Source organism: Rhodnius prolixus, unplaced genomic scaffold (assembly GCF_049639745.1).
Source record: "Rhodnius prolixus isolate KJV_2025 unplaced genomic scaffold, Rpr scaffold_2, whole genome shotgun sequence".
NCBI lineage: Eukaryota > Metazoa > Arthropoda > Insecta > Hemiptera > Reduviidae > Rhodnius > Rhodnius prolixus.
The window spans coordinates 526,505-544,382 of record NW_027411592.1 but is presented as its reverse complement, the minus strand read 5'-3'; the positions used below and the strand labels follow the sequence as shown (position 1 = coordinate 544,382).

Here is a 17,878-nt window from a genome sequence, read left to right as displayed (position 1 = left end):
GTCGCTGCCTCTTCAACCACTTCTTCAATTCCCCCTCCCCTACTCTCCACAGATATTAATTTGTTTTTACACAACATTTTGATTAGCTTTATCGCCATCAAGCATTTAAACGTGCGCTGGAGAAGAATTTGTTCACTTGAAAGTGCAGCCTTAACTCTTAAAATCCACCGTCATGGATCCTTCCAAAATCTACAACTTTTTTTGGAACAGTGTTCAAAATAGAGGCAACATAGTTATGGCAAGTAAATATCGTTACCCAAGTTTAGAGATAAAAATCTAAAAATCTATTTTGTAAATTGCTATTCTTATGGTTAACTATAATTTTTCAAGCTTTGAATTCCAGCTTTTGCTTTCTGATAAAAACAAGGTTCAGTCCACAGAGCTGGACAAAATTTGACTGAATCATTATTGCTGGAAACCAAATTGATAGATGAACCTCCATTAATGTTTGAAAATCCGAAACGGTAAAGTAATAGAAAGGAAATTTCCATCAAGTCCTGAGAAACTAAGAGCGTGGTTGCCTCTATCGCAATACAGCGGACTGCGTGGCGATGTGGGACAGTGGTGCTATCTGAGGGTCACCTACCTCTCTACAGTGCACACTCTCTTATCTCCAGCTGATAACTAAATCTTATACCAAAACAAATATTGTTTACCACTTGTTGTCATTATTTCCTGATTGCCCTTGAAGTTTGCTGTTTGCCTTCTTTCAATATTGCACTAGTTACTTGCTGTTTACAGTTCTAAGGTCAAAAGCATTGCCATCAAGTCAAAATCATGCAGTAGCTTAGTCTGAGTGTATGATTAGGGCCAGTCTTACTTAGTGAGAAATTGAAATATCTCAAAATGAAAAATCGCTGATAGCGCAAAGTTGGTGCAGATGCTTCAGATGGTGAAGCTTCCGGCGATAGAAGACTAAGACTAAGTTAAGTTATGAAGAGGGGGAGTGGTCTTAAAGGCAGACTAGAGATCTCACCAGACTTGTTTTTGTCTTTTTTTGAAAAAATTAAGGCGTAGCGATATGAAAGCTTTCTCAGCGCTCTGCCGGCCTCCGAACAGTGTTCTCTTGTTTCATACAACACCGGAGCTGTAGGTGGAGAAAACACAGGACGGCCAGCTGGACTCGGAGCATAATCAATACTGAGTGTTCAGTGACCTGGAGTTCCTGGCAAGAGCAGGGTTTTTGTCGCGAGATATCGGCTGACATAACAATAGATCGTGCGCTGCTTCATAGTTTGTTGGCTCTGCACACGGCCACCGGAAGTTCAGCGCACCGAACACTGCTTCAGCTGGTCTCGCTTCCTGCGCGCCTGATAAACATCAACTCCACCAGCTAATAATTCTCTCTGCCCCCATTTCTTTGTAATAACTTATCAAGATGTATAATGACGGCTTCTGGTGAGACAGTAATCTTTCTCCTCTGCTCGCAAAATGAAGTGTTTTGTTCGGCCAAACACTAGTTTTTGTAGTGAATCAAGATTTAGGCTCTCTTAAACCGCAGAGGCGCTACTTCCCTTTATCTGAATTCGCTCCTCTGTCAGCCCTTATCTCTACTATTCATTACCCACCTCTAGCTCCTCTAGCACCCACCGCATTCACAGACAAACATACAGACACACAAAACAACTTTTCAATATTCAATGAACATCAAAACGTTTCGTCAAAGAAAAAGTAAATGACTTGAGTATTTTTTTGACGGGGCTTAACGTCAAGCTACCAAATACGAGGGTCGTTTTGAAAAGTCCGTGCAAAGTCAGAGATATAGCACTACTGGCGCGTATCGAGGTTATGTTTAGTTAGTAGCATCTCTTGGAAGAACACACACCAAGTTTCAGCCAGATCGGTCTATTTCTTTGTGTTTGGCATTCGTTTGAATCGAGGAAGTCGAGTGATTTTCAAAAAATGTACGAAAAAGAATTTCGTGTGTTGATTAAACACTACTTTATGAAAGGCAAAACGCCTCAGGAGACTAAAGAGAAGCTTGATAAACATTATGGTGACTCTGCACCTTCGATTAGAACAGTTTATAAGTGGTTTCAAAATTTTCGGAGTGGCCATATGGGCACAAATGACGCTGAACGTTCTGGACGCCCTGTTGAGGTTACTACTCCAGAAATCATTGATAAAATCCATTATATGGTGATGGATGACAGAAGAGTGAAGGTGCGTGAGATTGCTAGTGGTGTGGGCATCTCGAATGAACGGGTACATAATATTTTGCATCAACATTTGGACATGACAAAGCTATCCGCAAGATGGGTGCCGCGATTGCTCACGCTTGACCAAAAACGAAATCGTGTGAAGTGTTGCAAGGACGGTTTGCAGCTGTTCCAGAAGAATCCGCAGGACTTTAAGCGTCGTTTCGTCACTGTGGATGAAACATGGATACATCACTACACTCCTGAGACCAAAGAACAATCTAAACAATGGGTTACCAAGGGGGAATCTGCGCCAAAAAAGGCGAAGACCGTTCCTTCGGCAGGAAAGATTATGGCGACTGTCTTTTGGGATTCGCAAGGAATAATCCTCATCGACTATCTGGAAAAGGGTAAAACTATTACAGGTGCATATTATTCATCGTTATTGGACCGTTTGAAAACCGAGCTGCAAGAAAAACGCCCACAAAAAAGTCCTTTTCCATCACGACAACGCACCAGCTCACACCTCAGCAGTTGTGGTCGCAAAATTAATGGAAATAGGGTTCCAACTCGTTTCACATCCCCCCTATTCTCCAGACTTGGCTCCCTCGGACTACTATTTGTTCCCCAATATGAAGAAATGGCTGGCGGGAAAAAGATTTTATTCAAACGAGGAGGTGATTGCAGAAACGAATGGCTATTTTTCAGACTTGGACAAATCCTATTATTCGGAAGGGATCAACAAACTAGAGCAGCGTTGGACGAAGTGTATAAGCCTAAAAGGAGACTATGTTGAAAAATAAAAAAGGTTTACCCCAAAAAATTAAGTAGTTTTTATTTTTGCACGGACTTTTCAAACGACCCTCGTAGAGAGTGCAAGAAGCGGAAGCACATACATTACTGTCAGCATTTTCCTAACAAATAAAAAACAGCCATATCCGGAATTTGAACTGGGGATCTCCCACTCACTTGTCCGCATGACTACCTCATGAAATCCGCATTCTACATTTCCAATAGGCAGCACGAATCGAGGGACAGAAGGATTGGTAAACTTTCAGCGATATAAATGATAGAATCATACATTGCACTCCTATAAAGTGGGTGGGGCCACCATCTTGCTGCCCCTAAAATAGCGCCGTGCGTTAAAATGAATTTTTCGAACCAAGTGTAGATGGACAAGTGGAAGTTAAGAGAGCGATCAGTGGACCAATTCTCATGAAAAATCTCAAAAAAACTGTTTGATGATTGAGGTGGCACTTTCTATGAAGGGGATTTCGATTGCTAATTAATAGTCGGGACTCCAAGCGTTACCCAATTTGAGCTTGCTGCAACTTTAAGGTTCTGAAATATTTTGTGCGCCAAGAATTTCCCAAAGTACATTTTGCTGAAGCGGGAACCTCAAAAACATCAGGGGTTCCTTTGAGAGTTTGGGCGCGAGAACAGCCAAGTTAGAGCTCTGCCGCCAGGGCGCCAAGGCTGGCCCAAGGCCATGTTGCACGCACAGACTGTATGTCTGTAATCCCCACTCCTGCACACCTTCTATTTTGTTGATATTCTTTTTAGAGCATTTAATTAATTTGTCATATTTCATTTTGGAACGCAATAAGTGTTCATAATTCAATATGGAGGAGGGCCACAAAAAGAAAAAAACTCTTTTTTGCGTTTTGGAAACTATTGATTTTTTTGTTTTTAATTGCATGCTGAGGAGGAAATATTTATTAAGGTTGGACAATAATGGCAAGTTTAAATAGCCAACTAATGGATGAAATTTATGTTTAAAACACCTTACCACCTATCGTTTTTCAATTATCGCAGCTTAAATTTTAATGAAACTTTAGAATTTAAGCGAAAAAGATATTTGGTCTCCGGGTTATAACAAATGTTCACTAGATTAAAACTGGTTGAATAATCCCAAGAGAAGTTCACAACGTTAGAAACTACAAAATATACTGGCAGCAACAAACAGGACTGGCTTTCGTTATGTTCTGGAGTACGTAAGTGAAGGTTTTATCCGTTAGGGATAATCAACCTCGAGAACAGTAACTAGTGGAGTGAAATCAGTGCTTATAAGAGTTATGGGAATGCAGGCCGCAGTATGGCCATCTCAAGTTAGAAGGGTCGCAGAAGTATGGGTAGAGTTCTAAAAGAAGAACCAAGGTTGCTGTCCCCAGATACGGCTACCCTCGCCATAAATTTGAAATTTTGCTCTCGGATTTGAAGATTATTAACTGTAGACATTTTTAAGAAATCTAACAAAAAGAAATGGAGTTATTTAAAATTTTGAAAATTATGACGTTTATTTAAATTTGAGGCCTTCTAATGTGCCATATTTTTTATAATGAAAGGCAAAATGACATCATCATCTAATGGAAAATTTAATGTTCTTTAGATTGGTGTAATCAAATTTGCTTCAGATCTATTTCCTCAGAAGTGGTGTACATTCAAGAGTTACCAAGAGCAACCAAGAAAACGAAACGCTAGAGAAATGTTTAAGTTTAGGTTTGTCGCCTCCTTTGGATCAATGGAACTGGAATGTCAGTTTAGATTATCATCTCTGAAGAGCCATTAGCACAACGTGAGAGTGGTTGGCTCAAAGTGGAGGGAGGTGCCAAATTAGGATTTGGCTGGAAGCTTCTAGAAGACACTGAAGGCAACCACTCTGGCAAACCTTGGCTGCCAAGCAAGGAAAACCAGCTACTTTCACAGCACTGACCTATTTCTAGACGGTGTCTATTTTAGGGCCGTTCCATTAATAGATCTAACTGTCAGAAACCAGGGCGCCTATTACAAGCAAATTAGACAGTATTAACATTTTCTTTCACTCTAATCTCAACTTCTAATTTACAAATTCATCCACAATTGGAGATCAAGGTCCGACACCGGTCCACATAGTGCGACTTGTTGGCTAAGTGTGAGGTTCCGATGTTCTGCTCTCTTCTAGAAAGATCTTTCTATTCAAATGTTTACTATACGAGTATGTTGTCATTCAGTGGGTACACAAACTCACCAAAAGCTAATCTCTTGTTATTCTGTATTTATGTCAAGAATTTCACGAGCAATAATTCCATTCAACATCATTAGAAATGTTAAAATTGGAAATAGTTCTAATCGACACCTTAGAGAAGCCAAGAACACCGTAAAAGGCCACCTCAATAGATTCCATAAAACAGCACTTCAAGTTGGTTGATAGAGTAGTGTCCTCTCCTAACCCTTCAAAGATCAAATTTGAGTTAGCCATTTTCCGTTTTTGAGTTAGCTGACAGCACAGAACTTAATATTGAGTTTATTTCGCATCAAAATGATTGTATGTGTCTAGTCATTGGTTTCATGTTTAAAAAACTTTTTGCCAAGTCAGAATATAGTATAATAGTATCAGATGGATAATGGAATAGTATCTGCAGAGTCACTGCGCTAAGAGCCATTAGGCGGAACTAGCCTAAGTAACTAACTATAGTCCGGATATTGCCTAAATTACCACTTACAGCAGATTTGGGTCTGCTGAAATCACGTATTTCTGGTGGAAATGAAATTAAAAAAAAAAGCGCTGTTACAATATCAAGCACAGTGGGGACATTATTTAGAAAAGTGGATAGTGTTGGCAGCAGTGGTGTCTCACATAAGTGAACATTATAAAGGGGCAACCAGAGCTGACCTAGGCCTAGCCTCTGCATTGTCTAACTTCTAGAATTCCTTGTCTCCCAACTACATCCAGAAGATGACAACGCGTGTTATTCCTTTCCACCATGGGAAAAAAAATAGTTTTAGCTCCAGGACTATGTGTAAGGTCAAAATATCTGAATAAAGAGAAGCCGAAACACCTGGTGCTGCTAGAGGATACACAGATGTACCACCTAGATCAATCTGGAAAATCCTTAACAGGATTGCCATCTGGCTGGGTTCTATGTCGGAACAAAAGTTATGTGTAAAAATACATTTTAAAGAAACTGACAGCGAACCACAAAATATCATATCTGCCTCAAAATGGAATCTAAAAACTGGTAGCAGCAAGACTCTAGCTGCTACAGGGAGGAGATATTATTGCTTTTCGTGACAGAAAACAAAAAATTGGCAACAACTCAGTATGATTCTCAAAATGGTATGAGTTATATTTAAACGTTTCATTGCAAAACTTACATCTTGGCAATGGGCGTAAGCAACGCCAGCGTCTATTACAGACTATTTCAAAACAAAAATAGACTTGCAGTGCTGCCAACCTTGAGAAAGTAAACGCGGAACTAGTATCAGGGTACATATTAGATGGACACAAAGCGCTCACTTTACTAAGTCCATGACTCCCAAACCCACGCGCAAGTTTGCAATTTAGCTTCTCATGGTTACATTGGTCCTCAAGCTTTAATGTAATGAGAGATCGTGAGAGAAGGGATTGGAATCGTGCATTCTGGCTGCTCAAGTCCACTCCTACAAAGCTATTCTGGAACAAAGTAGACGCCTCACAAAGTAGATGTAGGTTAATGAAGGCGCACCACACCTCAAGCCGTCAGAAGAACAGGTATTTGGTATCATCCATTACAAAAGTCAACTGAGAGGCGCTTCTGATTTAAGAATGTCATGGAACATTTATTGACGACGAAATGCTCAGGGCTATCCATTAATGGTTGATCGGCTAAACATTGTCTCCGCTTAGGGCAACAGGGTGTATCTGAGTTCTGAGTTTCCTCAAGCTACAGAGAAATAACAAAAGTGAGTTTTACTGTGTAATAGATTTTAAACGGAGTTAACAGGGAGTTCAAATGTGATATTTGGTTCAGGTGGGGAGTGGGGCGACAATAAGATTTTTGAGTCCACCTCCTGCATTGAGCAGTTCTCACTTGAGATTTTCTCCAAAATGGACCCAACAACTTGTCATGGGCATTGAACTTGGGTCTTCAGGACCACTTCTAAGTGTCATGAAAATATAAACTGCGGTAGGAGAAAGCAGGTGAGGTATTTTCCGTCCACAGGACAGAACGTTCATTTCCACCTGAAATTCTATTTGAAATGTGTGACACAATAGTAATACCTTGTCATACTGTAAGTGGTGTTGGAAATCTCTGCGAGATAGTTGGGAATTGGGAGATGGTGAGAACGCAGCAAGACTCTTGGAGTAATACAGCAAAAGCTGCTAGAAATAATGGATTGGCATATTTCCGCTGGGGGGCTGTGGGTTCAACAGCCGACTCGAGGTCTACCCTGGCATCTATTGATCGGCCACCCGACTCACTGAGGCACGCTAGTTCCCTCCTCAGCCGAGCCCCTACTAACACTTCTAATTATCACTAAACTAACCAAACTATGTTTTCCCAGCCAATGAAACTATATAACTATTTTCCTTGCCGCCTAATATGTGTGTTGACTATTTGAACAGAACTTTTCAGAAATGAAAAAATCTTGCATGAACCCTCAGATCGATTACTTGTTACCCGAGTTAATTTTCTAAACTTTCTACAAATTTAGAATTAATGATTCTACAGGAAGACAGAACGGCTTCCTAGGCCCTCCCCCCCGAACAGTGACATCATTCTTGTAGGCCGACAAATTTCCAAGCAAGTAGCAGACCTGGCATAAGTTTCGTTCAAATAAAACTCTATGATTCTCTAGGCATCTATAGAACTCTAGAAAATGTATAATATAGTTGACTTCCGTTGAATAAATATTCTTCCAACTTGGGATTTTTACTACACATTTACATTTTTTGCGGTGCCTGACAGTTCCCAAGGCTGACCCCTACTAATTTTTCTTGGCAACAGCTTTAAAATAATGGTTTTTTAATAACTGAAATGTAGCAGACTGATGCAGATTCTGTTTTATACTAATCGTTTTCGAGCTAAACAAGTAAAACTAGGCCGAAAGTTTAAAGGCTTGGGCTGAAAAAGGTGGTAAGCAGCAAAGCGGAATTGTTTACAAATATAGCACTTTCTAACAAAATGGGAAAACAATGATTTTATAAAAGTTATAATTCTAAATACACACACACACACACACATATATATATATGTAAGTATAAAACTCTATGAATTATATATACATATATTTGTGACAAATAAATCTTTAAATTGTACGCACATTTTAACATTAAACCGTTTGAAAATTATTCAAATTTAAATATAATTAAATATAAAGTACTCCTTTGTATTTACAAACTTCTTCATCCCGTTCATTAGTTTTTCTTAGTATTAGTATAATAGTTTCCCAAGTAAGTAACTGTACGGAAATAGAAAATGGTTGTTGCCAGGAGGTGGACTGACAGTTTCCCTTTACCTGACTAACAACGAGTACCTGGTAGCTAGAATAAACAAAACTAACTTCTAAAACAGTCCTTTTTTAAAACGAGATTTCTCGAACATTTTCTATACCTTTTATCAAATTTAAAAAAAATTGCTAATGCATTTATAAAAAAAAAATCAAAATTTACTTCTATTCATCTAAAAAGAGTTAACTATTTCAAATTTTTATTTTCTAAAGAAAGTATTATAGGTAATTAATTGCAGTTTTTGCGCGAAGTTACGGATTGTAAATTGGCAAAGTTAAAGTGATATTGCATCAGGTTTATATTTAGTCAGAGCATCCTGCATAGGTGAACGGACAGTCGAATCTAATGACGCCAACTTGCGATCGCCCACATTCTAGACTACTGTAAAGCTGCCCTATTGTTCACTTTTTTAAAAAAATAAAAATAAAAAGTAAAAAAATTAAGAACGTACCTTTTTTATTAACAAAAATTATAACTTCTCTCTTTAAAATTGCTTGTGGGTTCGCCCTTGGTCAGTCTTGAGTGTTTACACTGCACAGATACACTTCTTAAAATAACAATAACAAAAAAATAAACTTATAAAGACCGAAGCGAAAATTGTGGAAAAAGAAATACTAAACAAAAAAAGGAAAAATTAAATAAAAAAGAAAAATGGAACAGTTCCAAATGCACGGGTATTGGAGCTGCGTACTGTCGAGGCAGTGTTTGTTTACTGGCGAGGTAGAGGTAGATCAGCTGACTGGTTGGAGGGGACAGTGTTGGTGGGGGCGAGGAGGGGTAACAGCTGGCCCACTAACACGACCCCACAACACTATCGATCTCTGGGCGAACTGGCTTTTAAATAATCAAACACCCTGTCGAGCTGCAGCTGACACCCCCTCCCACTACAAACACATCAATACAGTATCGAATCATTTCAGGCAGAAAGAGCGATGTTCCCTCATCACGTAGAAGGTTTTGCAACCATGTCAAACTGTACTATTTGAGATTTTGCTCGAGAAGTATTTGTTTGATGTCCTCCGAGTGTAAGAAGTGGTGTTTTAGAGAAAGAGCATGGCCGAGTCTGTGTGAACCTGGGCTGGCCCAAACCCAGCAAGCTTAAACTTTGTTCCCATCAGAAAGTCTGCAACTCAAATCCCCTCAACTCAATGTCGCACTTTTATTTCATCATTTTCGATTTTCTTTCAAAAATTGCTTGAAGCTCTCATGTCTCTAAAGGTTTTAAGGGAACTTCTGCGAGGAACAGAGGAACGCTGCTATCTTAGGTGCCCTCTGTTCTAAACTATTTTCTGGTAATATCTGTATAGGGAAGGATCAAGTCTGATTTGCTAAAGGGCGGTTTCAATATGTAATACGATTCCTAGACCATAGAAATAGTATTTATGAATTGCCAAATCAAAATTCTTGGAAGAATATCGGTGTGGCGGAAGTGCCACTTTTGATTTCTTCGAGTTTTCTGTAATTTTCTAGTTTTCTGAAGTTTCTTTCATTGGACGCATTGGAGAGCTCAAATTAATAATAATGAATTAAAATCCTTGGATTAATAATAATAGGAGAAATTGGCAAATATACCGAATAGATTCGGTAAAAATAGTTTTCTTTGAAATGAGGAGAAAAAGTTTGGGCCAGCTGGCAAACAAGGGCGCCCCCAAACAGTTCACCCGGCCAACTATTTCTTACTGGGGGACGGGGTATTTTGAAATATCTGAAGAACCAGATGTGTCAACTGGCCTCTGTTCTAGGCCTCACAGCTGGCTTCCAAGTTAGACTTCGCAAAGCTATTATAACCGTGATCACGGTATAGAACGAAACTGGAAGGAAGTAGTTCTCAGGAAAGAAGTGCAATTGTCCTTTTGTTTTTATTACATTCTGTCGGCGGGAGGGGGTTAGTTACGATAGAGTAAAGCGGTTGGTAACGGGACTTGGAAATCATTTGTGGAAGGCTGCCGACTGCCATTGCCATGGTAATAGCGTGAACTCGCAGAACATGTAAGATTTGGTGGAGCTCCTACGTTGATCTACAGTAGTGAACGTGGGCTAGAATAACAAGCTTTAACAGTGACTCCGGAAGAACGACGGAGCATGGTTTTTTCCGAAAAGCCTTCAGCACCATCAGAATTATGAATACAGCTGTTAATTAGGTGGACTGGCTAACCTGTGTAAAATAGTGTGACTATAGGAAGGTCGCGATTATAGCGCAGGGTTCAGGATGGGTATCGTTCTGGAGTTTCGGAGGTTTTTCTAGTGAATATCGATACAGGCAAACTGGGTTAATATGTACACGAGTCTTCTTTTTGAACAGCCGTGGATGTAAACTGTAATCTTGCCGAAACATTTTGTTAATAATTATGAAAATAAATCATAAACTACAATAATTGACTGTGACCAAATTGAACCACTTTCGAAAAATTCATAAGAAAATACAATATCGATTCTGCAATCTTCCACTCGAAGGTTTTTTTTTTTATTTGGAATTTTTGATATTATTTAATTACTTAGAATAGTAAATTACCGTTTCTTATCGTGAATAGTATCAGGAAACCATTTTAAGAACGGAAGTAGGGGTATAAGTAGCTATGGAGCCATTATTTGTGGGTAAATATGAACATAACATATCGATCTTCTTCTAGAGTAGTTCGAAAGGTGCGCCATGCATGTAACAAGCATATTAAGGCAATTCAGGCTTGCCAACCATATCTTAGACTGAGGGCAGTGTTGGTTGGCACTGCTTCACTCTTGTGGGCAATCAGCATACCTAGAATCGTTAAAGCCGTTTTCAAAAAAATTACAAAAAAAAAAATCGATTTCGGTTGGCTGATTCGAATTGCATAACCTAAACATACTGTGATATCCTTTTTGTATTAATATACAAATCGATTTTTTAAAAAAACCATGATTTCGGATCCTTACGGTGAAACTTCGAATCTGTTGGTGAATCGAGAAGTGGTGAATCGAGCGCTGCAACCTTCTCTTACTAATAATTCGCAACACAGAAACTTGTCTTGTTAAGGTTAAATGTAAAAAAATAACAAAATGGCTTTACTAGTACATAATAATTCTAAGAGAAAAAGTAAGCACTGAAGGGTTCAATTAAGCAATACAACAAGAGTTGAACACGAACGAAGATGTTCGGCCGCATTATCTTATCTTAGTGACAGGAATTGAAAACTAGACGAGATTGGGTTGAGTTCTTGTCATCGCGGCACATTTACAGTTTTTAAACTTGAATAAAGATATCGCCATGTATCGTATCTTGGCCATTAATCACTTTATCTTAAAGTTTACAGGCCTCAAGTACTTAGAGGCCGCTACGATATCGCAGTTAGCTATCAGATTTGGGCAGCTGCTGACTCAATTATTTTTTTGAAGTGTTCACTAAAATATCTTTGGACAAAAAATATAAAAAAAATGGTTTTGGCAGCAGGGAGAAAGACTTTGGTCGGTCGGTTGTTAAAATAAACATCATGTAAATGAATATTTGGCAGACTCTAGTGCACAACCTCGACAGTGACCGTGCTAAGGCTATCCAAATCCGCCCAAATGTTTGCCCACCGATAACCTCTCTGTTCACAATTTAATATACAAATGCTAGAACCATACAATTTCTTAAGTGGCTCTTTGGATTGAGCCTTCCCCTTTCCTTAAAAAAACCGCCTGGACAAATGTTTCAGTTATATGTATAGACAGAGTTTCAGAACAACTCCTCTCGTCGCTGAAGAGAGGAGTTGTTCTTTTCCTGCCAGTTATTCAATCTGGCTCGACCTGTACTCTTTTTTTTTATGATTTTTATCAATTCTGTTTAGGTTGAAATAGAAATTAGTTGCATTTAGAAACTATAAAAGGCTGAACATTAGAAAATAAGAGGTTTATGAGGTACATCGATTGCACGCGAATTTCCACGAAATCACCGCTGTGTTTGAGAGGGTGAGGTAGATCTGGGCTAGACCGTAGGTTCTCCGCCCATCAGAGAGACGCTTTCCGTCTGACGAATATAATAAGAAAGAAAGAAACTAGAAAGAACACAAATGATGGTCTCAGGCCAAGCAAAGGTTTATTTCTGGCCTCCGTAGACGCTAAATATTTTGTGTTATGTACTTTTGAACTGTTTTCGCATAAATAATATCACTACCCCGGAGGTATAACAACACTAAGTCCATTTTTTTGTAATTTCTTTTATTAATGTTTCTAATACAATATTTCTTTTTTTATTTCCCGACCATTTGTTAACGAATCCACCAAAGATTTAAGCAAAATAACTTCCGTGGCCTTATAAGTAAGAAAAAACCGCGAAAAAATCTTTCATTTGCCCTCTTGTAAAAAATTTAAAATGTGATGTAGTGTTGTGATATATAAATTACGCAATATATTAATTTGTGATTTTTTTTGCATAAAAAAAACTACATTAATATTTTTTTTAATAAAAAAATATAGATACACCGAAAAAATAATTGTTTCGACACCAAAAGTATCGATGTTAGCCTTGACAACGTTAAAAACGAGGTATATCGCTATTTCTGACGATGTCCTTACCCTAGCGGATTATGAGTTCGCCTTGGATGATGCCTGTCGCGACCTGCCTGCCCTGCCCTCTCCTACTACGAGGTGATGATATGTACGCCCCACCACGCACACCAGGCCTCCAATATTGTTGTCTATATCTCTTCCACAACAACAAATATCTTGACACAATAAATAAATATTCCTTCTCAGTTCCTGCAGTTATTTTTTTTATTTTTTTGTATTTAATATTACGGTTACTGGCGCCCGGAGCTTTTTCTGGTTTTCAGTAACTGCCGGGCAGAGAGATGCTAGAAGCTGCTATGAGGAGAAAACAAAGGGCCAACAGTTGGATTCGAAACCCTCACTCTTTCATTCTGTAAACCTAAATAGTAATAATTTGTTAATGAAATTAATTATCTGAGAAGGTTGCAAAATGAAAATAAAAATTTAACTTTGAGGTTTGAAGAAATAAAAAGAATGTATTAACATTCTTGAAATAAGTTAGTGAAAAGTTGGCCATTACTTATATTACACCTTACAACTTCACTGTTAGAAGCTGTTCAAAAGTAAAATTCAAGTTTACTAGCTGAAGATGCAACCTCTAAAGGTGAGAACGATCATACTGAAAGAGTCGAAACACTGGCGACAATAGACTGGGCTGCAACCTGGACTGAAGTGGATCTAGTTAGATTTGCCTCTATCTGGACGTTGCTGCACTCAGATAAGGAGGAGCGCGGCACCTCTTCGATAGCGAGGTCGCCAACCTTGGCCCTGATGACCTATCTTCTGAGGACCCCCGCGAAGAATCTCCTTCACAAAATTTGATAAACACATTTCTGTCCTTCACTCACGTGTGTATCATTTTGAATGAAATTACTAAGTGTTATCGCTATAAAATAAAGAATTCTTATGCTTGCTTTACATTTAATGATGATTTGAAGCAAAATTTTCATTATTTAAGTAAAATATTATGCTACTATATTTTTTATTAATTTTAAATTTGAAATTGACTAATATGCACCCTGTTTTGTGTCAGATCTAAATTAAAAATTTCTTTACTCCACATGAACTTACGCGCGTCGATAATCTAGGACAAAATGAACTGTTCAGAAAGGCTTTAAGTCGCTGACGACCACCCAGTTCATGATTCCGGTAAGAATAGGGTTTATTTGGTTATTTGTTCGTACAAGTTGCTTTCAATTCGACCTAATTTTGATGCTTACGTTGCCTTAGCAGAGCTTATGCACAGCAAACGCATTATAAGATTGCACTATAAGATACTAGCGCTATCCATGGCGGCCATTCAACTACACAAGTCAGCACATCTTACTCTATTACGTCAGTTATGCTTGGATTTTCAAAAAAAGAAATCGTAACTTTTTTTCATTGATGTTCGTTCACAAAGTGATGATGTCAGTATTATCTGTAATATTGGTATCAACACAAATCTGGTGTGAATAATACTCTTACGTAATTAAATTTTCAACTTAATATAGTAAAAATTAGGTATCCACAACAGAAATGTTTTAAATGATTCAGAAATAGAATTGTACAGTTGCTATGATGTTACAGCGATTGCAGATATGATGGTGGACAGCTGCTTATTGGGGATATTTGGCGATGCGACCAGCGCAGAGCGATGTTGAGCGAAGTCACGTTATTATTCTGGCGATCGGTTGGTCAATTGCTGCAGTCTTTGTCACCACCACCGTGGTCATCATCTTGATGTACAAGAGGTGAACAGGACATCAGCCAGAAACCTTCATGGCACTGCTTCAATAGAACTTACGTAGATGGACGCTGTTACACTCCACTGTGTAAGTACGTTACGTTCATCTAAACCACCTCCATCCGTGCAACTTTCTGGAGTGAACCGTGTATCTTAAAGGGCTAAAACTGGGTACTTCATTTTAATGCTGATTTTAGCTTCTTAGAGGGCTTTACTAAAGCTTTAGCTAAAATTCATCTACCTGATATACGCATTTGCTGAAGAGATTCTTCAGTTTATTGCGACTTCCTCCAAAATGGCACAAAGATTTCCTTGAAAACATTGCGGAACATGTGAGAAAGAAATTCCATTCGTTAGAGGTACTTCCTGCAGAGAAAACAGTTTCCTTTCCAACAATTATTCATATCCTTGTTTTTAAAATGAAAAAATGTATTATTGCCATATTCATCCATTCTAAAGAAGCAGAAAGATGACTCGAGGAACACCTGAATTTTATCCCGTCGGATCTTAGAGTAATACATTTTAGGAAACTGTTGCAATAGATCATAATGCGCTAGTAATGGTGAATATTCTGTTACAGATGAGCAAAGGAGCGCTCGTGGAGCTTCGCGGCGAAGTACTTAACCCCAACTTCCTTTTAAGACACCACGATATCATTTACTCCGCCCAGTAGTAAGTATCCAGTGACATTATGAAACTCAAGGAACGCTTCTGTTTAATTATAGTAATTGCAGTTGTTATGAATAGATATGTGCTGCGACAAGCAAGAGAGTTCATTGTTCAGAGATGTAAACTCCTAAGAAACTGAATGGAGCTCGGGAAAAGCCTTGACCGGGAAAAGCGGCTACCTAGAATCACTTTCCGGTTACCCAGGAAGCATTAAGCTATGCAATAGGTGCAATTAACTGTTTGTCATTAATATCGATGTACAACTTTGCTTCAAACTGATGTCTCCGGAATCAAAATAAAAATAAGAAAACAAAAGGAAATGAAGGTCAAAAGGAAAAAAATTTGCTCTGCGTTTCGAGTACATTGGTGACAAGGAAGCCAAGACAGCAAACTCACTTTCAGCATCTCCTGTTCAAGAGCACTGTTTGAGCAGTACATGTGTTGGAGCAATAAAGATTTTTGTTCTTTTTTAAATACTAGTTATTAAGAAAAACAGTTAAATGGAAAATTAGTTTTACTCCAAGAAATATCCATCCAATTCTAGGACTAAATTCACCAACAACCAAACTTGAGAATAGAGAAATGAAGAAAACTTGTAGAATCTGATAGAAGTCTGAATCTCGTGAGTGCTTAAAGCTGCATTTATTTTCCCATTTTCTTTATTTTCCATGGTGAGTTTCAAATGTTTTCTACAAACGAACATCCGAAATAGTCCGCTTGAAATACTCTGCTTTTCAACTGACTGAAATAATTAATTTCAAAAATCAATTTCTCCTCAGTATTCCAGAAAATAATTTAAAAAAGGGAGCACTGCTTTCCTCATCATCATGCAATCATTGATCAATAACTCTATTGTTGCCCCAGTCACGTACAGTTCGCTGTTCCAGTAGTGTTTCCAGTTCGCTGTCCTCGCACTCTACTGACACACTGTGCAGTGTGTACTGATCAACATTAACACAACTCTCCGTCTGATTTCTCTATCTATCTTCTTGAGAGAGTGCTAGGTAAGGCCCTACCAACCAATTTAAGATCTAAGAATAGAATTCAGAACGGTTCTGTGGAGGTAAGAAATAGCATCAGTAATCAGAAGGAAGTCAAGGGTGATTGTATTTATATTAGAGATAGGCACCCCATCAATGCTGTCAGCGTAATCAAGTAAGTAATAAAAGTTTCGCTGATATAAAGGTCGGCACTGAAGAGGGTGATTTCTCTTACTTCTTTTAAAGAATTTATAACCCTGCCTGTGGATACATTGTTGTTATTGGTCTACTTGGTGTCCATACAATATTTGAAACACAATTATTGCATGTTCTATTAAATTAATCAAAACTAGTATCGTTATCGTTGTTCACAATCATGGATACGTAGTAATTTTCAAGTACATTTTAGTAGTAATAGAAATCTAGTGTTGAGTTAGGACATGCAGCCTATTCACTGAGTGTAGTTGAGAGCAGATTTTAGACTGCGAGTTGTCAGCTGGAACATCCGTCCTCGGATGTGGTCCCCGGAGTGCGAAAAAAAGAGGTAATCTTAAATGGTCTGTGATTGTATCTAAGCAACTGATAATCGCAGTAAGTCCAATTTGATATTTCGCTTTGGTGCAAACAGAACAGTGCCTTAATAAGGTTTTGGTTGAAATTGCTCAACTGTAAGTACCACTGTACGCAGAAGCGATTGTTTTGTTCGGCGGCGGCTTCTAGAATTTCCAATAAAATCCGTGTATCCATTAAATGCGCGTAGATTATTATCATCACTAGTAGCATGTCAGCTCTCGGAGAGGATTTGGGATGTTCCCAGTAACGTTGCTATTTTTGTATGCCGTGGGTTTTACAAACTTCGTAATGCAAATCAGAAAATGCAAACTTTCAAATTCTGGATTGTGAGTTCAAAGCTTTAGAGTTGAGTGTGAGCACACCAGATTTGAGCCTTATCAGTCAGGATATGTATTAGTTTTAAACATATTTTAGTTGAAACAGAGTAACGATTAGTAACATTCGTCACATAGAGTTTTCCAGTCCCGTAGGCTATATTTTGTTTTTGATTAAACCTTTATCAAGGAGATAATAGTCTGACAGCTTCTAAAAACTTTCCATTCCAAAATGTTGTGTGTATTAATCGAGTTGAATTTTATTTAAACTGGACGTTCAGTCCAAATGGCTGGAGCTATTAGAATACACTTTTTGCTTTTATGCGAGTATAGCAGTCCTTTCTTAGTACCAATAAAAAGATTTAGAATATTTTAAGAGAATAGAAACAACTTTTAGTGATCAGGATGTTTGCCGAGGCTGGAGTCATTGGCCAACCGATGTCAGACTGAGGGTCAAGTTTTGGAAACGTAATCATTAGGGGTCAACTAGATGTTATGTGAACACAGTTTTATATTGTGTTACGAAATTATGTTAATGATTAAAGTTATATATATATATAATATAATTAAAATGGGGGGGGGGGACTTTTTTTGATAAATAAAATAATTTTTTTTGTCAATTCAATTTGTTACGTTTTGGTATGTAATAAATATGTCCAACAGGCTGGCAAACTGTAGGAAAAAGAAATTTTAGTTGAGTTTTCCTGCGACCTGTCGCGCTTCTC

The 17,878-nt window shown here is 38.3% G+C and overlaps 2 protein-coding genes across 14 annotated transcripts in view; one reads left to right on the top strand and one right to left on the bottom strand.

Annotated features, from left to right (window-relative positions):
• The window catches only part of TP53INP (Tumor protein p53 inducible nuclear protein), a 29,528-nt gene extending 20,370 nt beyond the window's left edge, over nucleotides 1–9,158 (bottom strand). The window contains exon 1 of the mRNA XM_074117173.1: nucleotides 8,840–9,158. The gene's annotated coding sequence lies outside the window, so the exon portion shown is untranslated. The remainder of the gene's footprint in view (nucleotides 1–8,839) is intronic.
• The window catches only part of LOC141448671 (uncharacterized), a 142,200-nt gene that overhangs the window by 100,651 nt on the left and 23,671 nt on the right, over nucleotides 1–17,878 (top strand). For 4 of the 13 annotated variants that reach the window (XR_012455198.1, XR_012455199.1, XR_012455200.1 and 1 more), the window contains exons 2-4: nucleotides 14,461–14,705; nucleotides 15,198–15,289; nucleotides 15,365–16,290. Coding sequence is in view for 10 of the 13 variants with exons in the window: in XM_074117188.1 (XP_073973289.1) it covers nucleotides 14,461–14,614 (154 nt within the window). In the remaining 3 variants the exon portion in view is untranslated. Of the gene's footprint in view, nucleotides 1–6,433; nucleotides 6,649–14,460; nucleotides 14,706–15,197; nucleotides 15,290–15,351; nucleotides 16,291–17,878 lie in introns of those variants that run through there. The other 9 variants (XM_074117184.1, XM_074117185.1, XM_074117183.1 and 6 more) reach the window with 6 other exon arrangements.